Source organism: Rhopalosiphum padi, chromosome 3 (genome assembly GCF_020882245.1).
Source record: "Rhopalosiphum padi isolate XX-2018 chromosome 3, ASM2088224v1, whole genome shotgun sequence".
NCBI lineage: Eukaryota > Metazoa > Arthropoda > Insecta > Hemiptera > Aphididae > Rhopalosiphum > Rhopalosiphum padi.
In genome coordinates this window covers 56,161,334-56,188,939 of record NC_083599.1, presented here as the reverse complement: position 1 = coordinate 56,188,939, position 27,606 = coordinate 56,161,334, and the positions used below count along the sequence as shown (strand labels likewise).

The 27,606-nt window shown below is 28.3% G+C and overlaps 2 protein-coding genes and 1 long non-coding RNA gene across 4 annotated transcripts; 2 read left to right on the top strand and 1 right to left on the bottom strand.

The window, feature by feature from the left end:
* Positions 1 to 752: 752 nt before the first annotated feature.
* LOC132925215 (uncharacterized) lies at positions 753 to 2,180 on the top strand. Its single transcript, XM_060989627.1, has one exon. The coding sequence runs from the start codon at positions 753 to 755 to the stop codon at positions 2,115 to 2,117; it is 1,365 nt and encodes a 454-aa protein (XP_060845610.1). The 3' UTR covers positions 2,118 to 2,180.
* Positions 2,181 to 8,056: 5,876 nt separating this feature from the next.
* LOC132928022 (pseudouridylate synthase RPUSD2-like) lies at positions 8,057 to 16,846 on the bottom strand. 2 transcript variants are annotated; one of them, XM_060992578.1, is made up of 3 exons: positions 16,611 to 16,846; positions 13,737 to 13,769; positions 8,057 to 9,750 (listed from the first exon to the last, which is right to left on the bottom strand). In XM_060992578.1, the coding sequence occupies exons 2-3, from the start codon at positions 13,748 to 13,750 to the stop codon at positions 8,172 to 8,174; spliced, it is 1,593 nt and encodes a 530-aa protein (XP_060848561.1). In that variant the 5' UTR covers positions 13,751 to 13,769; positions 16,611 to 16,846; the 3' UTR covers positions 8,057 to 8,171. The 2 variants fall into 2 exon arrangements, with proteins under 2 accessions (XP_060848561.1, XP_060848562.1); XM_060992579.1 differs by lacking the exon at positions 13,737 to 13,769 and having other exon boundaries at positions 16,611 to 16,845.
* Positions 16,847 to 20,585: 3,739 nt separating this feature from the next.
* Positions 20,586 to 22,995, top strand: LOC132928024 (uncharacterized). Its single transcript, XR_009661947.1, has 3 exons — positions 20,586 to 20,870; positions 21,887 to 22,042; positions 22,124 to 22,995. It is a non-coding gene; the product is annotated as an uncharacterized LOC132928024 (long non-coding RNA).
* Positions 22,996 to 27,606: the final 4,611 nt, after the last annotated feature.

Here is a 27,606-nt window from a genome sequence, read left to right as displayed (position 1 = left end):
AGACGCGTTTGGAATATAATTAGAGTATGAGAATTCAAAAAAAATGACGTAAGTTCGTGATTGTCAACATATTTAATATTTTTCGTTTGTTTTGTATATTTACTTTAAAAAAAGCAGGACCCAACTATGTAGTACCTGTGAATAACTGAGACCCAACTAGTGTAGTAATTTCAAATATAGTATTATAAAAAAAAAAAATGTATAATACAATATTTTCTATTTTTTCCGTGGTGCGTGTGTTAAAGAGGACTACTCCTTTATTTTTTTGTTCACAAATGTGTTGAGATTTTTAAAGGTACAAAGTTAAAGAGTGCGCGAACCTTTTGCACCCATTAGATAATCCCCAATCAACACTTGTCAATTAAATACATAAATATATAGTTATTAATTAACAATTACATTATTTTAAGTTCGTACATTAATAAATTATTGTTATTGATGTAGATACCTAACCTAAATGTGAACACTATACGCGTACATCTTTTTTACAGAATCGTTGTTGAAAGCTGTATTATTATTTTGATGTTACATATAATAACGTTACCTATATTGGCTAAAAACATAAACAGTATATTGATTCACACGTACAAAGTGTATTAGTTTGATATTCCCGACAACAAGGCAAAACGCTATTCACTTTAAAATTACAACACTTAAATACGAAGTACACGGTATACTAATTACACACTATAGGTAAATTACACACCTCAAATTAAAATAACAATTCCATTTACATGACACAAAACAAGGAAATGTCGATCGATGAAAAGAAAGTCCAAGCGAAATTGAACGATCGATCTGTCGTGATGATAAAACTGTATTCCGGGATCGTCTTAGGTTCTCGTCTGATCGCCGAAATGTTCGGCAAAGAACCGCGTCTGTCCGACCGCGTCGAAAGTCACCACCACTCGATTACGCGGTGCTATAGTCATTACGCTCGGTGCAGCGCCGGAAGCGATAACTGTTGCGACGCCGGCCCGAGCTGTGGCCGCGCCAACCCACGACCGTCGGACGTCGGACGTGCGTCGTGCGATGGCGAAGCCGCCGGCCGAACGGCCGCTTCTAGTCCGGTGTACCAGGACCAAGGCGTCATGCAATCCGCCCAGCCAGTGCGCGCCAGGGTGCCGGTCCCGTGCCCGTGCAGCGCCGAACCGTCCAGGAGACAGGACCGGACGGCCGACTCGATCGATAGTTCCAGGTTCCACACGCCCAGCCGATCGGGACCGCCGGCGGCGCAGATTCCTCTGAACAGGCGCAACACTTACGATGTGCAGCCGCCACCGTGCGGTGATCAAAACGCCCGGCGGTGTGATTTTGACGTGGAGCCGGAGCCCCAAAACGATCGGCGGGCCACTTACGACGTGTCGCAGCCGTGCGCAGCGCTCCGAAACGACCGGCGGGCCACTTACGACGTGTCGCAGCCGTGCGCCGCGCTCCAAAACGACCGGCGGGCCACTTACGACGTGTCGCAACCGTGCGCCGCGCTCCAAAACGACCGGCGGGCCACTTACGACGTGTCGCAACCGTGCGCCGCGCTCCAAAACGACCGGCGGAGCACCGCTTGCAGTGAGCCGCCGGCGCGAGCGTCCAGTTGCGGTTCGGGGGCGCGCAACCTGACCTTACCGTTTTCGATGACCGGCACCATCCAGCTGAGCGGGTTCGAAGACCTGTCGCCGGTGCGACAGCCGCCGCACAACAGGCAGTCGTCGTGCAGCGGGCTCCACGACACGGACGGTGACATCAACGACTTCCTCGACAATCATCTCAACTACGACATGGTGGCGCCGCGTGCAGTGGCCCTGCCCGGACAGCAGTACGTGCGCATCGACGAGTCGGCGGCGAACACGACGCCCGAAGGGTGGCGCATGACGATCCACAACCGCAGCTCGTTGGGTTCGCAAGCGATGGGCATCCCGAGTCCGCCGTGCGACTTCGGCAGCTGCAGATCGCGCAACACGTCGGCCGACCACCATTCCCTGCCGTTCGGCCTCAACGATTCGTTCGTCATTGGCGCGCCGCGCGACCGCCAGTCGAGGGCCAGGTCGGCCGCGCCCGCGTGCAGCTCGTCGTCCCGCAACAACCGCAGGCGCGACACTTTCGACCGGTGCACCCGCTAGATGATGTGACGCCGTGATGCGCCCGCATCGCGCGTACTAACATACGCACGATGATAATATTGTACAAAGTTTAGGTACCAAACAGTCAAGTCCCGCCGTTTTAATTTTTTATTTTTTCAAATCGTGAATCGATTCCTCAATGCCGTCAAATCGGCATTCGCTTACGGATTATACTGTTGATAAACTGCATTTAAATATGTAATTTTATTCACGTGCCATCGCGGGATCACTGATGAAATATTTGTAGCGTCACAAAAGTTTTGCGACAAAATATTATAAACGACGAGAACTAGCCATTTGAGTGTCGCGGTCGAAACTCCGGAGTTCAGATGCACTGCAGACGATACGTGTAAAAACTAACTACTGTTTTAAAAATAAATTTATAAACACGATTTTATATTTTGTGTACGATTTTTGAATAGAACGAGATTAATTTTGGCCTACGCGTCATTTTTCTTGTATTGAGGGACTCGGTATCGATTTTCAACAGTTCTATATAATTTGAAAATTAATTTTATATTTACCACTAATCTACCGACCGATACCTATTTAAGGATACGGCGTATTATATTAACAAAAATGATTTCACAGGAAAAACTTTCAAGCTTTGTAAGATTGTCGGATTTCTATATCTATACGAAAAAAGAAAACTTTCATCCACTCAAATTGAACGGGGTTTTTTTCAGACTTATAGTTATAAAGTTTAAGTTAAAAATATTACAGTATAGAGTTTAGTGCAGGCTGTAAAATATTTCTCCCGGCATAATTTTTTTTTTTAATGATTTGGAATATTTCTCGTGCTATTTTCATAATTTAACGCAGTGTTTTATAAATAAGCAAAATCATACACATTTCAAATTATATAATGAAAAAAAATGTCATTTGGAAGGTAGAACGAAAATACTACTTTCAAAGCAAAATATTGCGCCATACTTTTGCTACGCAAACGCCACTATAATTATGACATGAAAAATGTAAGAAGTTCGTACCCCGATAAAGGAGATATTCCCGACCATATAGCAAGTGGTGTTGGTACAGCTTTATATGCACATACAATTTTAAGTTTGGAAATTATACCAAAATGTGTATAAGGGACATCAAATACGGTTGTCCTTGGGTGCCAAAGACAATTAGCACGGTGCTGTTCATAGCATATGATTAGGGAGCGGATTTAATGTAAATCGCATTTTTTTCTGACAATAAAAACATTACTTTCCAAGCACAAAATTAATTTCATACATCAAGGAATTAAAAAATATAACTTTTATTTTGCATTTTTTGACATTTTTTTATGTCTGTAAGTCATGTTTACATAGGAATGGATAAAATTCGATAAAAATTAAGCAGTACCTGGTTATACAGTGCTATTATGAAATACAAGGTAAAAGTATAACGAATGTATCTATCTAAATTGTGTATTCATCTTATGGAAATAATTTTACAGAGTAAAAAGATGATAGGATAGCTATAGAAGATGATGAAAATGATGCAAATAATTAATACCGAAAATAAAAATGTATATAATTAAACAAATTTTTTCAATGTTAAAAATAATTTAAGAGCATTTTTATAGTGCGTTTAAAAAAAAAATTGGTACGAGTGCATTAAATCGTATTTTTTAAGGCATTTTTGTTTTTTTTTTTAGAGCATTTAAATCCGTTCCCTATATACGATACTTAAAATCACTAATTTATTTTTTAATTTCAAACATATTATAAAAATTAAAATGAAGACAACAAAATATACTTCGAATATTCTTATAGTAATAAATATGCCTGTAAAAATATCGTATTAATTCATAATATCTAGTATTTTTCCAGGTTTTAAAAAATAAATTGTAGATTTAATAATAGCAATAAAATTTAAGAATGGTATTTTGTCAAATTTACGTTTTTCTTCTATTTCTTATTTTCATGTACGAGTAATATTATTATTATAATTTTTTTTATACTTTTAAATAATTTTTGTTCTTTTTAATACTTGATAACTGTTGATCATATAATATGATTGTTTATTTGCTAATTGATTTTATGCTGATTGTTATTAACCAAAAGGGCTTTGTACTGATATATGAAATATAAATAGGTAAATTAAATAAATATTAACTGCATACAAATAGGAACCTAGTGGATAATATGTTTATCTATAAACATATTCTGTGTCTGATTTCTGTAGTACAAACTACAAATACAAGGAAATTTTCATATAATTTTATTGTATAGATTCCCACCTATTAAAATCTTAATTTCTATTTTATGTATTTTGAATATATTTTTGCAACTTATTTTATTTACTATAGAAGTATACTATTTAATACAATTTTAGTTATAAACCTAGGCTAAATAAATTAAATAAATAACATTTTTCAATACAAACAATACATATCTAAAATGTAGCTATTATCTAATTAATATATCTCATTCTCGTTCAATACTTTAGATTACATTACTAATTATGATCCTTAGTCCTTACCAGTAAGTAAAAGTATTATTGATCACATTATTTTTTACACTTGATAAATAATGACATATCAAAATATTAAATATCACAAAACTGACTAAACAATTTAATATCAGCTTGACTGATGTATGATTTTTAAATGTCAAAATATATTACTGCTGATGACAGAATATTAAATTGACAATGTACGATTTATAGTAACATCAATGATTCTAAAAAAAAAATACCTATCTAAATAGGTTCCTTATATTATTAATCAAAGTTAAAACTTGAAATTTAAAAAAAGAAATTTCATGTAACAATAATAAGTACAATAAATAACATGTTAAATTATTTCAATTATGGTTGGAATTGTAATAAGTAGGGAACGGATTTTATTGTAAATACATATTTTTATTGGAATGAGATATTTTTAATCTGATAAAAAATATGCACGATTCAGATCATTCTTATTAAAATAAGCCCAATTTTATTTTACATATTTTTACATATTTTGGTATAAATACATATTTTTACATATTTGGTAAATAAATACATATTTTAGTACTTATTTTAGTGATTTTCAGTTTTTGACGACTTTAAACATTATCTGTTTCGTCTAAATTAACAAGATTAGTAATTTTTGACGACCACCAAATATTATCGTTATCTAAATGGCATTTACGTACTTATTTCCGGCACGTGGCATGCCACTATATAGATTAGAACTGTTCAGTACCTCTTGTTAATGCCTGACGATATAAATATAAAATAAGGAAATGGTATCTACACTGTCGAGTATGTAGGTACTCGACAATCGTCTTTAGTATCATTCGTAGTTTCTACACATTTAAAACGTAATTTCGTGTACTAGTCGACGTCTAGTTTATAATTTTAAAATGCCAAAAGTTGTGAAATCGAAATCAAAAGCGAATTTTTATTTAAAAGAGTTTCCTAACGAGACATTTAAAAGTGATGGAGAAATCTTATTCTGTTCATGCTGTGAAAAGGCAGTATCAATAAATCAGCGTTTTTCAGTTACTCAACATATATCTACATCTAAGCACCAACAAAATAGAGATCGTAAAAAAAAATGTCAACAAAATTTCTTGAATTCAGAGCCATCTACGTCTTCCAATAATTTGTCAGCTTTTAATACGGATTTGTGTCGTATGTTGATTCGCGCGGATATTCCTATTTTCAAACTAAAAAATCGAGAATTTACTGATTTTTTAAAGAAATATACCGGACAACAAATTCCAGATGAAAGCACCATCCGAAAGAATTATGTTAATATAATTTACGAGGAAACATTACAATCAATTAGACAGTGTATTCAAGATGGACCAATATGGGTTTCAATTGATGAATCAACAGATGCAGTGGGCAGGTATGTTGGTAATGTAATCATCGGCAAACTATGTTCTGAGCCTACTAAATCATTTCTTTTAAATTGTGTGCAATTAGAAAAATGCAATAATAAAACTATTGCTAAATTATTTAATGATTCTATGAACTTATTATGGCCAAATGGTGTAAAATATGAAAACGTATTTTTATTTTTGACCGATGCTGCACCTTATATGGTTAAAGCCGGTAGTATTTTGACAGCATTTTTCCCTAAACTGATTCATTTGACATGTTTAGTACATGGCTTTCATCGTGTCTCAGAAACAATAAGATGTAATTATTCCGAGGTTGATCAATTAATAGCGACCATTAAAAAAATATTCTTAAAAGCGCCAAGTCGTGTTTCAAAATTTAAAGAAATGTATCCAGATCTTAATTTACCTCCTGAACCTATTATAACAAGATGGGGTACGTGGCTTGAAGCCGTCCAATACTATTGCGATCATTTTGACAAAATAAAAAATGTTATTTCAAATTTCGATACTGAATCGGCCGCAGCTATTGAAAAAGCCAATTCACTGATGCAAGATATCAATTTAAAAAACAACTTGACATACATTTCTGCAAATTTTTGTTTTTTGATTCAGACAATTAAACAATTGGAAACTAAAAACATGTCTTTGATAGAAAGCATTAGCATTGTAGAAAAATCTGCAGATAAATTAGAAAAAAGTCAAGGACACATGGGAGAAATAGTCAAAAACAAATTTGCAAATATCATTGAAAAAAATTCTGGATTTCAAACTATTAAAATCATCAGAGATATTTTAATTGGTAAAAATCAACAAGGATCTCTCGACATTGAATTCACTCCTTCTGATATAGTGAACATGAATTACGCCCCTATCACATCTGTTGACGTAGAACGGTCTTTTAGTCAATACAAGAGTATTCTCCGACCAAACCGTAGAAATTTTTCATTTTCAAACCTTCAACAATATGTTGTTTCTCACTGCTTTGTTCCGGAATAATAGTTTTATATACCTACATCGTTTGTAATACTTTTATGTATAAAATATTTTTTTTTTGTAATTTTTAGTACCTACTAATACATTTTTTCGATATACATATTTTTATTTTTTTTTTACATATTTTAATAAAATTAAGTACATATTTATGTACATATTTTGATTTTTTTATTACAATAAAGTCCGTTCCCTAGTAATAAGTGTTGGGAAACAATATAATATTGTGGGTCAATATCGATATCGTTCCGATTTTCCCGATATTGTATCGCGATATATTATCGAATTATATTTTTATAAATTTATTAATAAAATTTAATATTTTATATCTATTACTATTATTGGTGCACCAAAATAATATAATTATTCACATTTCCCAGGGACACGTGTACAAACTTTTCAGCTGACAAATATTATTACTTATTAGTTATTAGTTATTGTTAATTACACAGCACACACAATACAATTTACTAAAGCTTAGAATCTAAAATAAAATGTATTTATAAAAAAGTTATTAAATTTTATATCACGATATATTAACAATTATAGAACGATACCGGTGTCGAATGTGTTACGATATCGATATCGTTGCCCATCACTAGTTGTAATATTAATATTTCAATAAAACTTAATAAATATAATTTAAATGTTTTTTTTCAATAACATAATAATAAATAATAACACTTTTAGTTTTAATAGTAATTTAAATAATTTGCACATGATAATCCCTCATTATTAATTATAGGTATATTATAATTTATAATAATTTGTTAAATATAAATTTAATTTAAAAAATCATGTTTGTTCAGTTAAATCAACTGTTCTTGTACATTTTTAGTGAACTTTTTTTATTGTCATAATTGCTTGTTAAACTAATACCTAACACAATAATAATATACCTATAAATGTAACTCACTATAGGGTTGTAAAAAACAGTTTTAGGTATCGTTAAGAAAACTTTTAATACAATTTTGTAAATAAAAAATGGTAGACGATTAAATGTATGTAAATTTACCTAAACCGTTAAAGTTAACCAAGCTCTGCTTAATCAAGCAGATCTCTAAGTGTTTGTAAGATGGCCAAGATAGGGGTCAATGGGTCATCCATGGTTTTACGAAATGCAAATTAAAAGTGAAAATAATTATTTATTAAAAACGTTTACGAACTGTCAAAATACAATATAAATCACGATCAAAACTACCGCATGCTGAAATACACTTGTGTCATATACCAAGAGGAATCATGGCTCTTGCCAATTGACATCGGCCCATGCGGGCATAGGCGTTTCGTACGCCCAGTCCGGCCCACTATACCTCAAGGCATGCAGGTACATGACAAGATCTGCGGGTTCTGGATCCTTGTAACGGATCTTGCACTCCTGACAGTGAGCGTCTACCGTGAGCTTTGTTTCGTCAAATCCTCCGTCCGGCACGTCGATTCCGGTTTGTGTGGACATGTCGGCCATCGCACAATCCTTCACCGGCCGTCCATTCTCGGCCTCAGGTAAAACCGGAAGTATACCGTCTGCCACCGGCAAAATAGGAAGTCCGTCGTCGGTCACCGACCAATTTTCAGCGTTGTGAGCATGTATCAGGTCTTGAACCAGTTGCTCGTCGGTCTTGCCGAAATTGCCGGCTCGGCCTTTCTCCGGGCCGAATACCGTGTCGTTGTACAACGGGTCGTTTTGAATCGGATAACCCAAGTACTGCAAATGAACACGGATTTGGTGCATGCGACCCGAACGGGGCTTACAGAATACAACGCTGAAATTCGCTTTCTCGTTGTACCCTATCAGCTGGAACGACGTGCTGCACTGTTTCCCGCTAGGTGACACCTTGCACACACCAATCTTGTAGCTGATCACCTCGATCGGCTGCTCGCACTCGACCGATTCTGGAAACCTGCCGTCGACGCGGCACACATACAGTTTGTTTACTATCCGGTCCCGTATCTGAGCCTCCAGCGTCCGCGCCCTGTTCTGTGTCCGGCCGAACATCAGAACACCGCTGGTCAACCGGTCGAGTCGATGGATGGTCTTCAGGTCTCTCAGACCATGCTCTTTCGCTAGCATGAATATCATGGTGTTGTGCCTATAACGGCCGCACGGGTGCACCGGAATGCTGGAGGGCTTGTTGACGACTACGATATCGTCGTCCAAGTGTATGACGTCGATCGTGCCATTAGCCACCGGCACTTCATGTCTATGCACCACGTTCGCCAGAAGATCATTATGCTTCAATACGTAGTCGGCGGTCACGCGTTCATTGTTTATTGTCAGAGATCCCTTTTCGATGTGCCGTTCGTATTCGACGGACGAATGGGCACGAAACTCCTCGCCAAACACGTCCATCAGAGTCCTGCCCACCCATCGTCCTTTGGTGTAGGTGGTGAACGTGAAATAATAAGGATAAACCTTCCTCAGACCATTTTCAATGTAATAAGACGTTTCGTCGAACCTTTCGGCCGTGTAACCTGGGCGCTTAATTAGAACTGGATCCAGTTTGACTTTCTTGGGCTTCTTGGCGTGCCCGTCCTGACCATCAAGTTTACGTTTACTTATCTGCAATAAATCTGGATTTTCTTGACAGTCGTCTTCGTTGGTAGCCGAACATTCGTCAGATTTACAGTCGGTCGTTTCTAAATCGTTTAGTGTGGAACACTGTACCCCAACGTCTGATTTATTGCGAATAAGCGAAGACGAATGTTGTAATAAATTATTTTCCATATTTTTTTGCGAAACAGCAAACGAGTTCTTTGAAAACAATTTTATGAATCGCTGAATTCCGAATCCAATTCGACCATACGACATACATACAACTCTGCGAACAAATAATAACATATAAAATCAAATTTATAACCTTATAACACAAAATAAAAATAAAATAATATTATACTAAGCAGTAAAATATATTTATGTTATGTTGTTATAAATGTTATAATCATTATTTTCTAAGTTGGTAAAATGGATTTTTTTAACTCTGAGATTTTGAAGACATCATATTTTTTCCACTCTTCTACCAGAGTCCAATACATACACATGTAAATAATCATTGTGTCATTTCATGTATACAATATCGTAGTTTATTCCAGGTAAGTATAATAAGATGCTATATCTGAAATAAGTTAGTTTAAGCAATTATTTATTCATGTTATTCATTAATTAGGTATCAATTATTATCATTTTCAAATATTTTTTTATTTTTAGTTTTTTATCTTTAGTACAATACTTATTTTAAAAAAGGCTAAAATTATTTTTTATCATGTTTATAATGTTTAAATTTGACTTTATCAAGTAAAATAAATTATTTTTTTTATAAATAAAGAGATACTTTTCATAAAATTAGAAACTAAAGTAATACCTTATTATTTTAATAAATAAAGATTCAGACAAACTTTTCTCTGAATTGTCAAAGATTCCTATCACATATCATTACCACTATTTTTGATATCTTCATAAAATTTATAATAATAATCTTTAAGCTTGCTATGTAAATATACCAAAGTAATTTAATTGCTCGCTTCGTCTATTGCTTATTGCTACCAGCTAATTGGTAAAATAAATTAAATTAAACTCTGCATAACCAAGTGTCAGGTCTGATTTAACATTAAATGTCTCAAATTTCTCCAGTTGTTACTAAATTGTTATTGATACACAATATCAGGGATGGAAATATTTTATAGTTATTTCTAAGTAACACCAGTATCATACTAATACAAAATAATAATCTTTGTTTGATAATGTGGGAATAATTTTAAAAAGAAATTCATAAATTGATTATTGCTACTAACAAGTGCTCAATGAAATTGCATATTAAGTTGTTCTAGAGGTTTCCACTAACATATCTAGTATTTATACTAATTAATATATCTGTAATGGCCAAACATAAAAAATAATTTTATTTAAATTTCAAATTAACTCAAGTTAAATAAATATATTTTATACACAAACCTCTTGGATCAGTAGTTTCATCTACAAACACAGAAAATTATCACCTATTTTCCAATTAGTAACTATTTCATACATTGCATCAGTATAAATGTTCAGGATGTACATTTTTTATTAAGCGATTTTGTTTGGAATACTTTAATCAATTTATTCTAATATTAAAAATAACAGTATAAAATGTATTATTCTGAATGTAAAATGTGCCATGCAATGTACCAGTAAGATAGAGATACCATTACTAGGTATAACATTAATATATACCTAATTAAAATTATAATACCTATCTATGGTGCCAGTATATTATAAAATCAGGTATCAGAATAGTAATAAATAAATTTACATTTATTATATATAAATATATATTAATATATTTATTTATTTATATACATGCTAGCTTATTGTCTACAAAAAGAATGCTTATAAGTAAATATCAAATTTTGCATAAAATGCATGTTGCTATTTTAAACATCATATAAATGCAGTCAATGAGTGTCCAGAAATCATTAAGTGATTGATTAAATATCAACATTTTATATTTCATATTATTACATATTTTAACAAAAAACTGTATGAATATACACCTAACGGTCCAAAAAGTTGTTGAGCAAAATAACAGATTATATCGAATATTTTAATTCTCAAAGAATATTTGGACCCTAAAGATAAGTTACTAAATTTCCTTATAGGTTGGTTGTACGAGTTATATAGCGGAGACGTGGCTTTACCTATGTTATCTAATCTTGTTGATAAAATACCTAAAACCATATACATAGGTGCATTATTACAACCACTGCTATACATTTATATAAGACAATTTATGTTAGTAAGAATTACGTTGTAGCCAGGTTAAGTGTAGTTAGAGTACACGTGTTTTTTTGCTGAAAATTATTTTGTAATTTACTAATTAATTTTTAAACAGTTAAATGTCCAAAATTCCAAATTTAAAACTGACATCAATTAGCAAATGGATTGAGCCAAACAATATTTCTGGTAAGGTTTCAAAATTTTAAATAATACAACAGTTTTTTGTCAGCATTGTAAAAAACCAGCAATAGCAGAAAAAAAATTTCAAATTGATCAACATGCAAAATCATTTTTGCATAAAAGATGTTTGAACAAATCTTCTTCTAAACAATTTATTGTTCATGAAGCATCAACATTCAACATCCATAGAAAATCAATCACAATTTTTCAAAGAACTTTGTAATACTTTGATTTCTTCAAACATACCTTTACATAAACTAAAAAATAAAAACTTTAAATCTTTTTTTAGTAAAATACATAAATAAGCATATACCAGATGAAAGTACGTAAGAAGAAACTATTTAAATCAATGTTATACAGACGTTTTACAAAATATTCGAAAATACATAGGTAGTTCGTATATTTTTTTTTCTGTTGATGAAACTACTAATCCTCGAAGGAAATATGTAGCAAATTTTATTGTTGCTAAATTAAATTTGCCGATTTGCCTTCTAAATTGTATCTTTTAACATTGAAAGTTTTCGAAAAAACCAATAATTCAACTTTAGCACAATTTGTAAACAATTCTCTTAGCCTATTGTAGCCTGAAGGTAACAATGATGATAAAGTTTTGTTGATGTTATCTGATGCTGCTCCTTATTATACAACGAAAGCTGCACAACATTTAAAACCATTTTATTCAAATCTTGTAAGTGTAACTTGTATTGCTCACAGTATTCACCGAATTGCTGAAAATTATAGATACTTTTTATGACATTAATGATTTAATTAATAATGAAAAAAAAATATAAATGAAAACATAGAAGATGATGCAAAAATCATTCAAAATTGTAAATCAATTTTAAATAAATTAAATGTGAAATATGATCTTGCTTACTTTAGAGCAAATATTTTGTGTATCATTGAAAGTATCAGAAATCTTGAAACCTCTAATTTGTCCCTTGAAGACTCATTAAAAATTTTAAAACATGTGGAAAACTCTGTCAATGAACTTCTGACTAGTGCAAATAGTACAATAGTTAAAACAAAATATAAAAACGTTTTGAATAAAAATAAATGATTAATGGTTTCAAAAATACTTCAAGATGACAGTGCTAATTTCAACAATTTATCTGTTCCAAATTATTAGCCGGATATACTAGCCAATCTTAATATGCTCCAATAACCAGTGTTGATGTTGAACGTAGTTTTTCATCCTACAAGTACTTTCTTATAGATCGCCACCACATTACATAAAAATAAACATGGAACATACTTTGATAAATTATTGTTTTTTCAATTAGCATATTAATTAACAATTTATTTGTTTATTTATTTATTTATTTATTAACATGCTAAATTAAATCGTACTTTTTTCCTGTTTATATCACCAATGTATCTACTAATTAACTTCAATAAAATATTTTTTACAATGTATTACTTAATAATTAAAAATTAAATTACAATTTAACAAATTACATTTTTGTATTGCATATTTGCTATATTATACATCTTATACTTTTTATTTATGAAAATTTAAATAAAATAAATAAATAATTATCATTGCAAAATTAAAATCAAATATTAAATTTAATAAAAATTGAAATTTTATCTTGCATGTTATGCACTTTTTTCTTGCATATTTTTACTTTTTTTAGTGCATATAAATACGGTTTTTACTTATAAGCAGTGCTTGGATTTTATAACACTAAAAATACATGAAATATGCGCTATAATATGCCTTAAAAACATGAAAAATAGCAAAATAAAAATGTATTTTGTTTATAACTAAAAAAACTTATGTTTATTAACTAAAGATTATTTATGAATTAATAGGTATATTTATAATTAATTAAAAACTATTGTTTGTTTACATTTTTTAATTATTAAAATTACTTGAATTTAAGCATGGTGATTATTCAAAATTATCTGAAAATAAGAATAAAATAAAATAAATTATTATTTATTAATTAAATAATATATTAAATTATTTTACCTGAGTGGGTATTTTTCATATGTATTCGAAAAAAAAAATAATTAAAATAAATTACAACATTTTTATAATTTTCATACCACATAATATAAACTAGATTTATGAAAATATAAAATAAAACATTATATTATGCAAATTAGCAAAAAATAGCACCAAAACTTGAAAAATAGCACTAAAACCCTAAAATACTTCAAATATGCAAAAAATAGCATTATAAAATTTCATATTTAGAGTCCGTGGTGCATACAACAAATTTATAGCTCACTGCTATTTTTATTTGTATCCTATAATAATTAGTAAGGAGCGAATGTTTATGCTCCAAAAAATTTAAAAATATGCATGCAATTATGCACTATAAAGTATAAAAATATGCTTAGAATTTATTAATATGCATCAATACCTAACATTTTTTATTTATTAAAAATTAAAAAAGATGTTTGCAAACTGTTTTTGAATTTTTTGTTGATCTGAAAATAATGTATAATATGGGTATATATTAGAAACCAAGTACCAATACGAGTGAAAACTGACTATTCCTGGTTGCACGAATATTACATATAGGTCTACAGCCGTGGGACATTTTGATCTATTAATATTAGTCGTACCGAGTTCATTATTATAATACGAAAAACCTCAAATATGCACTAAAAGCATGATGAATATAGAAGTATAATCAAACAAGTAAAAATCGAACAAATATGCAAAATTAAATTAATAAATTTAAATTCTTTGGGTGATGAAAAAATGTCTATCTTACTCCACATTAATTTAGATGTTATTAAAAAATATGATAAATGCATAAACATCCACTCCTTAATAATTAGCAAATGCTATAAAATCCGAGCCCTGCTTATAAGTTATAGTAATTTGATAGTCAAGAAGTATATTAGACTTATATAGAAAAACCAAATAAAAAAAAATACTCTGAGAGTTCCCTCCCCCTATTACAAATTCTTAGGTATGCCACTGGATTGCACAATTTGTGCAAAAGAAAATTTACAGAAATAAATGCTTAATACAACTATTTAAAAAATACAATTCCATTGCTCAACTTTGGAAAATAATGAAAAGTTGTTTTTATTTAAATTATTATTTCTGCTTAAATATTCTTTTTTATACGGAACTAAAAATGCATTTTAAATATTTATAATTTATGTAAATGTAAAAGCTACCTTTTTTTAGAGTGATGAACTAAAAATACATATTTTTTTTAAATAATACATTTGTATAACACACATGAAAATAAATAATTTTATTTATTATCTGTAGAAAATATTTCCTTATTTTTATAATACTAAGCAATCCAAAATATATTTTGCTTTATTAATTAATTTAACTTTAGGCGTATTGAATAAGAAAAAAGGTTCTCCTAATAAACGGTTTACCAATAAAATGTGTTCTACCATAAAAATAATAAAAGTATAGAATAGGGTATACATACAAATTGTATAAAATTCAATAATTTTACATGAAATAAAAGAAAAAAATCATTTATATATTATTTATAGGTACTGTACTATACGTTATAGATTATATAAGTCTCTTTTATTTCTGTAACCAATAGTAAATTTATATTAAATAAACAAAAAAATATTCAATTTTTTTGATCCAAAACGATATTACTGTGAAATATCTTATAGCAACTTCATTGGTTGTTAAATAGGAATATTTCAATATGTATGCAAATTTTAGTGCAATTGGTTCAGTAGTTTCCAATATAACCAAATACTAATGAATACACAATCACTTTTTTACATAAAGATTATAACTGTAATTTAACTAGATTCTTCAGTTAAGAATACTATTATTAAGTACTAGCTTACAATTTATTTATAAACATATTAAAAATTGATTATAATTTAAAATCAACTATAGTAGTGTTTGAGTAATTTGTTATAATATACTTCAAGTGACACTAAACCAAATAAAATTTATTACCAACAGACTACATTATTTTTATAACATTAATACTAAAAGATATAAAGCAGCGGTTCCCAAACTTTTTTTTCCGCGGTGCCTTTTTTTGGACCCAATTTAGCCACGGTGCTAATGCTGTGAATAACACAAAAGACAGAACAAAAAAAATACTCATTGATAACCAATTTTACGTAGATCACGGTGCCCTTAGAAAGTGCTCGTGGTGCACAGTTTGGGAACCGCTGATATAAAGAATAAACATATTTCACTAGGATAAAAAGATGAAATATACAAAATTATATAAAATAATAAATAATATGATAATAATTGTTAAATCATAATGATACAGTTTTCCCAGCTATAGTAGACAAAACGACAGTAAACTGTATACAAAAAATAAATATAAAAAAAAATATTAGTGATAACAAGCAAAATTTAGTAAAATTATATTTAGGTACGCAGAAAGCTAAATGAAGCAACTAGTGCTCTTCCATGTAGACAATATTATAAAAATTACCATCTATATAACACAGAGAAAAAACAATAACAAATTATTAAATATCAATATCATAATCAATTATTAATATTTTAATAATATGACACTTGATGACTTTATCTATACAATATCTACTATATCTACACTTACTCAACCCAATTATATTTAAAGCTTCACTAAGTTGTAGATATGTTTATTGAAAAATTAGCTAAAAAATATTAATTTACATATTTCTATCACAACAAAATTTTGATGAAAAAAAATTTCAATATTTGTTAAATTCAGTCTTTAATAATAAAATATGTCTGCAAGTTAAATACCCAATAAATACAATAATTACTAAAAACAAAAACACGTATCTTACCTGAATAACTTTGTTGTGTTCTTCTGCTTATAAGAATTGTATCTTCATACAACATCGGCAATTAAATCGTAAAATTGTATGGCTTTTTTCTATATGACATCAACAACGATTAAAGTAAATAGTAAATAGCAAATACTATAAATTCAAAATTTCAAAAATGAACAACAATTTTATATCTACAAGTCTGAAGTTAGCATAAATATTAATATCTATGGAAGTTAGTAATTTAGTTACTCAACAAAATACGAACTATGAAAGATAGGAGTTATCAACTCTAAACACGATGTGTGATAATATGAACTACTGATAATTTATGATAAACGAATAGACTGAATACTGAATAAAGGAATCTGGTACTGGTAACGGCATTGGCATATCGCTGTTGCAGAAATGAATTAAAAAATTTTTATTTCTATTAAAATTTTTTTTGATATTATCACACTAAGCATCGCCAGGCCAAACTCGCGCGGAGGCCAATTTAAGCTTCATACATTATTAATAATACAGAACAATAAGATCGATGAAATAATTAAGTAGGTACCTACCTAATCATATAGATACCTAATTTACATACACCTATATGCTAATTCATAATTGCACCTGCTATCCAAAGGGCACAAATAACAATCATATTATTATCATGACAAAAATAATGTTTTGTTCTATTTTGTTATGCATAATATATAATCTATAAGTTGTTAATCCTTAAATGTAAAAAGTAGACAACTGGACAAGTAAGTAAGTACCTACCCGTTGTGATGTACAGTGGGTGGCGGAGTATACCTTGTGGCTTGTACATTGAGTACCTACAGTGAAACCAAAAAACACAAATCGTCTATTTTATTTCGATAAACCAAAAGCGCAAATTCGTTTTGCGCTTTTGTATCTTAATAGTGGGATAAAAGCGCAAAAAAAATTGTATACTTGATACATTATTGTACCAGTTACAGTGGTTACACTATAAGTTTCAATTTAAAATTTGATGCTCATTATATTTATTTTTAAATACCTATGTATGTATATATTTTTTTTTTTATATCAAAACCAACAGTGTTCGAGTTTAATTGAAGTTATAATATAATTTATATAATAAGATTATCGTATCATATTTTCTCGTAACAAACTATGGTGACAATTGATAATTATTTAAAATAGGTAACTAAACCGTGTAGGTATACAGTATAAAATTATATCAAATGGTATAAGATAGTTCTAAAGTCAACTCCAATATAAAAGCTTGGAACTTGTACAAAAATAAAATAATTTTCAGATTGGACTACCTACTTAAAAACTGTAGGCTATAAATTTAAGTACCAGTATTTTTAGTAACTATTTTAAGCATATGTAAATTATACTAATTAGTAATTACTACAAATACTGAAATATGTAATTTAAATTTTAAATGTTTTTACTTCTTTTAATACCAATGTAAAACCTTAATTAAATTTATGGTTAAGAAAAATTAAAGAACACTTTATTGTTGTAAAATTTATTTGCGCTCCTATACTGCTTATAGAATATTTATTTTTGCGCTTTTGGGTTGTGTTTGGGTCATGTTTTATGCTTATGGGCTATTATAGCCAGGTTACTGTAATGGATGTATTAAATTTGAAATTAATTTGTAGGATGGACAAATGTGTAGGAGGGTGCACAAATTAATATATCAATTAAAAACAGTTGTTACAATCATAATAAAATAGATTAAATTTTATTACGTACAGAATGTAATATAAAAATATAACGTCAAACTATACGTATAATACTTATATCAGTATCCTGCCACTCTCAGGGCTACTTGGTACATAAGTTATATAACATATAACACGAAAGTAAAAGCTTAAAAGACAATAAAAATTACAAAATACAAAATTATTTGTTGGGTAGATATGCTTGAAAACTTCTCTTAAGTTTTTCATGTTTTACCCGGCCGGATGGTACTGCTGAGTGCCTGCCCATAAATATTAATCTCCTGTCACTAACCATTATAAAATATCAAATTTGCTTACTGTGCTAATTTTTATATAGGTTGTAAATTATTTTAAATAAACGAAAAAAAAAAGTTTCTCATGTTGTTAATTTCTCAACTAAAAAATATCGAAAATCTATACTCACAATATAAGTCACAATATTTTTTATAAATGTTAGGAGTTAGAATTTTAAAATTGCAAAAATTAATAAATTATTTTTTAATTAAAATACTCATAAAAAATATTGTTTTTAAACTAGGTTTTCATTATGTACCATGAAATTATTAACATTTAAACATTTTACACAAGGTTTTAACTCTTTTTGGGCTATTGTTATAGGCATGATAAATTCCCAATGTTTTTTTGGTTTTTTTCTATAAATATTGATAAAAATTCTTGAAAATTTAATATAAGATCCTACAAAAGTTGTATCTACATAAAAATATGAAAAATACATAGCCACGATTTTTTTTTTATATGCATTTAAAATTAAATCTTTGACAAAATTCGTCAAAATTGTAAAAAAGTAAGCTATTTTGTAAAAACTTTTATTTTTTATAAGTTTAAAAATTTAATAAAAAATTTCCCATTAGTAGTTCATATTGAAATTATAAAATCTAAGAAATATTTAAAGGTAATCATTTTTTTTAAACATTTTAAATTCAAATTTGGATGAAATCATTTATTTAACAACAATGTTAATTATTTTGTTGGAACTTATTACTTATACGTATATTATTACTATATTATTAATTATTATAAATTGTATTATACGTAATGATATTTTCGATTTATATTAAGATATTATCTGTTTATGACCATGAACCTATCTTTGCTGTTTTACAGTTAGTATTTACAGAAAGTTACATTTAATTCCAAGTAATTTTAGTTGAAATAATATGGTACTAATAATATAATAAATGCAATATTTTTGGAAAAATTATTTCAACATACCTTAATGCTTAAAGTTAAGTAAATTACTTTGATATCCATAAAAAAAATAGCATTTCATAAAATATACTTATTGATATAGGCTGACAGACTATCGTTTTTGTATACTGCATTGAATTAAAATCTAACATACCCATAATAAACCACTCGATACCTAATTTACAGCTGAGCGGTACTCACTGCCTACCTTTTTAAATATTATTTTAAATATTACTTTAAATACAATATTTTATTTACCTTGTTTTTATAGCACTCTATTGGTGTCAGAATTAACATATATTCTAGTATGACACCCTTGCAATAAACATTTTTATAATTTTAATTCATAAGTACATGATGTGTATAACATCATTGTTTATATAATGGTAATAATGGTATAACATTATAATCGTGTTTTTACTCAAAAATGTTATTATTGTTATAGCAAAATCTAAAATAAAAGTACCTACCTAAAATTATTATGTTTTAGGTATATTTCAAAAATAAAGTTTTCTTATATAATCATATCTGCTCTTTATATAATTAGGTGATTAAGTATAACTTTCGACTGGCAGCTGCACATTTTTTTCCAATCAGAATCAGGAATGGATTATATCATATTATACTATTTTGTATTTTTATAATTTCCTATCAATGGAATTAGGTATATCAATAGTTTTCACTAAATTCGTAATTTAGAATAGTAAAATACTTTAAAAATTTTTATTTCTTATATTATGTTTTTTTGTAAATAAATAAAAATTAATATAATATAATGACTAGAATTATTTTCAAAATTACATAGGTACATCATATGCTTAATAGATACTTATTAAATAATTTAATAACTTTTTTTAATATTACTGATATAGGTAATCAATGTTTAATAATTAATAATGTAATCTCTATTCTAATAATTATTTTTTATCCATCTTGAATCTTGAATTATATAAAAATAAATAAAATAAATATGTTAATTAAAACTCCTTTTAAGAAATGCATAGGCAATAAAATATGTGTTGTTACCGTTTACTGTTACTATTCATTCTGCTACCTACCTTCCTTATCAGAATTGATAAGTGACAAATATAATATGTGAGTTGTGTTCTATGGATATTCTATAATCTATAGCCATGGTTCACAGACATTTTTTAGTTCACTCCATAGAGTAATATGATTCACTCCTGGATTTTATTATGATTTTTAAAATGGAAATTTGTGATATAAATGTTGTGCCTATGGAATATGGATGATTTGTCACTTGTAGATGTTAAAATTTTTAGATATTCATGTGTGATTCATCTGGTGGAATGCATGATGTATCTGAGTCTGCAAAACAATTTGTTTTAAAATGGAGATCTAAGTAAGTAGTCACTAAGTAAATTATCTGTGTAAGTTACTATTATAATATCTATTCAATTTTTATTTTTATTTTTTAAACTACATGTATAAACCCAGTGCTCGAATTGGAAAAAAAATTGAGGACGGACGCTGGTTTTAGTTCAGAAAACACCGTTCCATAGCAAATAAATTGTAAAGTAACTCGTTGTAGACTTCGTCCCTCACACCCCCTGTACATATAGTAAGGTGCTATAAATCTAGTATTTCTCCTCGCTTAATTAAATGAAGGGGGAAGCTGAAATCTATGAAAAAATGAAAACGGCCTCCGTCCGCCTGCGTCCCCCCCCCCAATTCGAGCACTGTATAAACCTATATGGGGGGTCATAAGCAGTAGCGGCATGAACTTTATTTTCCTATGAAGCAATTATTTTAAATAAGTACCCACCTACAAATTTTTTCTCACATTTTAAATGATTTCTAAATAATGTAACGTAGGGTACCTAATACAGTGGTTTTTAACACTGGTGTGCCGTAAGGGCTTTTGAAGTGTGCTGCGAAAAATCTGTTAATAGTTTTATCAGTATGTATTGTATTTATATGTATAAATAGGTATGTATAAAATATGCTTCACATATTATATGGATTGGTGTGCCGTGAATTGTTGTTGGAGATGAAGTGTGCCGCATGGTTAAAAAGGTTGAAAACTACTGACCTAATATTTACTTAGGTACAGGTATGTCGTCATGTGTGACTATGGGAGTATAAATTATAAACTAGTCTAGCTGTCTAGGTCCTGGAGACTGAAGTCATTGGGATACTCATCTCCATTTTTGCATGAGACAGTTGCCTTATAAAATAATTATTCACGCTGCCATTAGTCATAAGTATGTTTAACATTAAATACATAAAGAGTAAATTTTAACCTTTAATTTAAGTCTTGTCCATTCAACGATTGTTGGTATTTGCACACAACATATTTATGATACAGTTTACAGGATTCCTAAAGAGAATTTTAAGTTTAATTATTTATTTTTACAGAGACAGTTTAATTTAGATCACTGCTGGAAGTTCTGCAAAGTTATAACTACCAAAAAGAATTGAACGGGATGTAATCAATACAATTAACCAGTAACCACTAACAGTAAATTGACAATACCCATTTTGGACAACACTTTCAAACATTACAAGTTCATTGTATAAATATTTATACCTATTTTTATTTTATTATCTATTTTAATAAAATATTAATAACAATATTGTTTAATACTTTTCTAGAAGGATACTCTCCAGGCGCTATGAAGAAATAGCGATAGTAAACATTATGAATGACTCCAGTGATGGGTAGAAAATTGGTAGAAAAAGTGGTGATATATTAATTTAAGTCACTGTTGGTATCAAAACAAATGTCAATGCTTTTAATAAAGTAGCCAATAATTTTATTAATGATATCGCTGTCAACAAATTCAATGTACTTCTGCAAACATTTTATTTCAATTGTCTATCATAATAATAAATACCTACTTTATCTAAATTCTTAAAAGTTAATAATATTAAAAAAAATGTTTTTTTGTTTTTAAAAATTTACAAATACCTCTTGTATGTCTATAATTTTGATATACCCTTTTCCATTTGTCACATTCACCGTATACAGTATACACATTACACTTCGTCAACTCAACATTTACCCACCGTATATCTATATAATGAATATAATTTTCACATATACGCATTTTTTTTTATAAATATTTTTATAAGTATACGCTCCAGTACACAGACACTCTTGGATATATATAAACAAATCATAACATTTTATAATTAAGTATTTATGTATATTTTTGTGTTGTGTAATAATACATAATCACGCAACATGCACATAACACCAACAAGACCTGAATAATAATAATACAATGCAGTAATAAACTTTTAATATGACTATAATATTATAGCCTATAATTTAAACAACTTATATTTGTAATACTTTCAACTTAAATGTATTAAATTTAAATATAATCGTTATTAGTTTATATATTGTATTCATGACAAATCATCTTATAATAACTAAATCAAATAACATTCATAAAACAAAAAAACATTTTAAAATTATTTTAATTAAGTAATCATATTATATACATCTAATTTAGTTGATATTCAACAATCTTTTTTATTTTAGTTTTCATTCATCACTTCCTTGTCATATTTGGTAGCACTTTGATTACCTATGTTTACTTTTTCTAATTCATTCATTGTATCCTATCGTATTATTATCATACTATTCCTGGAATAGTATTATATGGCTCGGATTTATATGTAAATACATATTTTTAGTTAAACATGATAAATTCATTAAGGTAAATAATACTGAAAACTTGGTGGTTTAGTATTATTATACTTTGATACTAGTACTCATAAATATTGTAAGTGTGTAGTAAGTACTAAGTTAGTAAAAAGTAACTAGGCTAACTAGGTAGTAGGTACACTGTACAGTGTTGTATACTTTATTATAACGTCTTAACAACTTTCTCTATTTTTATTCGATAATTGTGAAATAACAACCATAAAATATACACCAATAACATCTTATGATGTGGAACAATTTTTTTGTGAATTCTTAGTTAGAGTAAAAATCTTAGTCACTGATGAAGTTAAATCATCGCAATAAATGATTTGCCATTGTTTTACTTGCAATGGTTAGAACTTTAAAAAGAATTTATTTCATAACATTTAAAAAAAGTTAATTTAATTTAGTATTAAAAATATTATATAAAAAATAATTTTATTTTGTTCAAATATTAGGAAAATTACATTTTATTTTAGAGGTTCCCAAATTATACTTTTGAATTTAGTACAAGTATACCAATTGTCATAACAATATTGTTTAGACTAAAAGTTATCCCAAAAATAAAAAAAAATGTTATCAGTATTGTTGTGGATCATTAAAATTTAAACCTTTACTAAAATGGGTTATATAGGTACCTATTTTAAAAAGTCTGGGAATCTCTGCTATAAACTGTAACTTGTAAAAAAAATATTTTAATAAATATATATTAAATATAAAGAAGGGTATGTTTATGTATTTTTAATTTTCAATATTTTACACACAGTAATTTATAACTCAGGTTTAGCCTTTTTGACTTAACTTGATTATAAATTCATAATTTGTAAAAGAAACTACATATTAAAAATTATTGGATAGATAAATTCAATTTTTTTGATTTATAACTATAAATATATACAATATACATAGATTATTAAGGCATAGGCATGATTTATTTGATCAAAAACTATTGTTAAGTTAAGAACTTATTAGTCACTACTCACTAGATGCATAATGTTTCTATTCCACACGATAATTTAAATTTTTTTTCTTTTGTTTTTCCTTTGTATTATTTTTTTTTATGAGCGCCACTTAAAAGCTTTGACAGTTTTATTTTAAATTATTATAATAAACAAGTCAAAACTTGTATCAAACAAACAAGCTAGCAGTTTTCAGCTTATAATCATATATTACCTTTGAGAAAAATAATGCTAACTAATAGTTAGTACCTATATTGAGAACTATTTTAAATTTTTCGGTTATATTGATCCTAGTCACGGTAGGTGGTAGGCGGTCAACTGTAAAACCACAGAAAATATACCAAATAATAGATAACAAAATATATTTTATCTATTCTATGGAAGAATGTAAAAACACGCATACACAAAGCGGGCAAGTAGGTAATTAAATTGCACTGTTGTACAATAGGTGTTGAGTGTACCACAAAATTGAGTAGGTACTTAGTGGATGTTTTAAATTGTTCAATTTTAATTTAATAATAAATCATTGTATACAAAAAACGATTTTGAGTAGATGGTCTGTCAGCCTATATTAGGTAAGTATTAAGTATAAGACGTATATTATTGTATATTTTATAATATTATATAACAAGATTATGTATTTAAATTTTAAATTGTTTATATTTAAACAGCGCATTTTATTATATTATTATAGTACCTATATGACTACATTATTACGACTTTACGAGTAAGTTTATAATATTTTTATAATAATATATTATTGGTATTAACTTTTGAGACAATACCGCCTTAGCGTAGAATGGTATAAAATGTGATTAGATTCATGGTAGATATAAATAAGCCATAGCTTAAAATCAATCTAATTATTTTGAAACTTTCATTGTATAAAGTAAAATAAAACATTAAACAATATACTTCGTAAAAACTTTAAGACATCACAAGTAATATTTTTGAATTACCTATAACAAAATAACCAAAATCGTTATTTTTTGCTATTAAGTAGTACCTACTCAATTTCGTAAAGATTTAAACTTTAAGAACTTTTATTAAATTAATCATGCCATTTTAGTTTTGATAATTTATAATTTTTATGAGATCAACTTGTGTAGGATAGTTAGTGTATAGCATTTTAAAGTTTTTTCATTGATCTTTTTAATAGTTTAATCAAAACTAAAAAAAAAATTACAAATTACAAATGTCAATAGCTTAAAATTAGCCTAAATATTTTGAAAATTGTATTGAGTATAGAAGCTGATAATTTGAATAATAGTAGAATGTATTAAGTTTTTATGATTAATACTCATTTACTGAAATTACAATTACTACAGAAAAAAATTAAAACTGTGTAATGAGGAACTATTATTTTACGTGTTATTTTTTTGTGTATGAATACCTATTCAAGTTAGACGAGATTTAAACTTCAAACGTCTATAAAACATATCCTTGTAATTACACTCAATTACGATCTTCTTGAAGTTACCTTACTACACAGGGCATAATTATCTTACTATTATAGTAATATTATATTATTTTCAACTGTGATAATAATACGATGATTCCAATAACGCTGAAACTAACTCATTAGATAATCTCATTTTCAATCATAGGTAACGCCATAACGGCCATCTTCTGCTATAACATTTTAGAACTCAATTCAAAACTTGATAATTTAAGTGGCTTGTGTTATTTTTGATATTATTTATTATTATAATTTGTTATTACATTTTTATATTATTCAATCTTACGAACTACAGTAATGTTATTATGAGATTCGATACCAATCTTTTTTAAGGAGTTTAGTATAGGCAATTTTTTTACTTGTTCTTGTGTATATAGTGTAAATGTGTGCGCGTAGTAAGTTATCATTAGGATGAATCAATTTAATATAAAAAATTATAAGAAATACCGGATCGCTCCTGTACATACCATTAATACGACACATGAATATAAATTACTTTCTTAAAAGTGTCAATATATTTTATTAATTTATCGTTTTAATTAATCTAATAAATTATCTGATAGCATTTATGAAAACATATTTTAAAACGTCATGGAGTTAACTTAATAGTGACAATCTTACACTTTCAAATTAATTTTTCAGTTCAATATTGTTCACGATTTAAAATTCTTGATAGTCAATGTTTTAAATACATATCTTGTAAAGTGTAAATTGTAAGAATTCAATTTCAAAAAAGTGAAAAAGTTGTTTCAGGTACCTAAACTTAAAATTTAAATATTTCAGAAGATTTACCCAATTACTTATTACTTATTAGGATATAGTTAGTACAGTAAGCATAAAATAGAAAAAACAGCCAGAATTTAATCATTTTAAACCCACCACCTTAATATAGTAAACCTTAATATAATCTTAATATAATTTTTAGATATAGGTCTGCAATATGATTTTCTTTACAGGCAAACAATTTTTTCTAAATCTTAAATAAAAAGTTGGTTTCATTTATTTTTTCAAATTTGTTTGTTATTATTTTATTGAAATTAAAAAAATAAACCAATGTTAACAGAGAATGATTTATACCAATTTTAGAATGATAGTTATACCTACGTAAAATTACTGAATTTATAGCATGAACATTTTATACTTGATATTTTAAAGTTTAAAGTTTAAATTATTTCTTTATCTATTTGTGGGTATTGTTTTTATGAATTAGTTAAGCTTTTAGAAGCAATTACTTTTGGTTTTTTTTGTATTAATAACCGAATTAATCCTGGCAGAACTATTACATTTAATATATATATATATACAATATATTGTCGATTTAATAAAAATGTAAATAGAATTATTGTGCTTGCAAGCAAAGCTATCAGATTTTTTAATTTACCAATTTGGACTGATCAAAACTATTACTCTCCCTTTATTGAAAATTAAAATGTCGATTTAGTTCTACATTATTTGATCTAGTGAATTATATATAAAGGCAATTGATAAAAAACAGTTTGTACATCAATACATTTTTAGAAAAGTAATCTACTTCAGATTATTAAATTATAAATATAGTCTTCTGTCTCAATACCAACATTTTTTTTAACAAAAATTAGATTTAAAAAGTTAAAACTAATAAAAAATGTTTAAGTTGTAAGTATACAAAATTTTCTTAAAAACGTTTCTAAAAAAAAAAAAAAAAATTCAAAGAATGTTTATAGCTTATTAATTCGATATTTATTAACATTTTTAATTTTTTTTCAATTGATGAGTGTGTTCAGCTTTCACTGTTAAAATAGAATCTTGTATATAAGCTATTCATGTATTTCTTTTTGTTATTTAAAAAAAAAATTTAGAATTATGAAGCATCAATGAGTAAAATCTATGTAACATGCTACTAGTTCTCTAATAATAAAACGTATTGTACAATTTCCCAATTTACGCTGTTAATGAGTAATACGATATTTATTTAGCTTCTATTACAAATATACATTATATTATACAATAAAATACAACGTCGCGT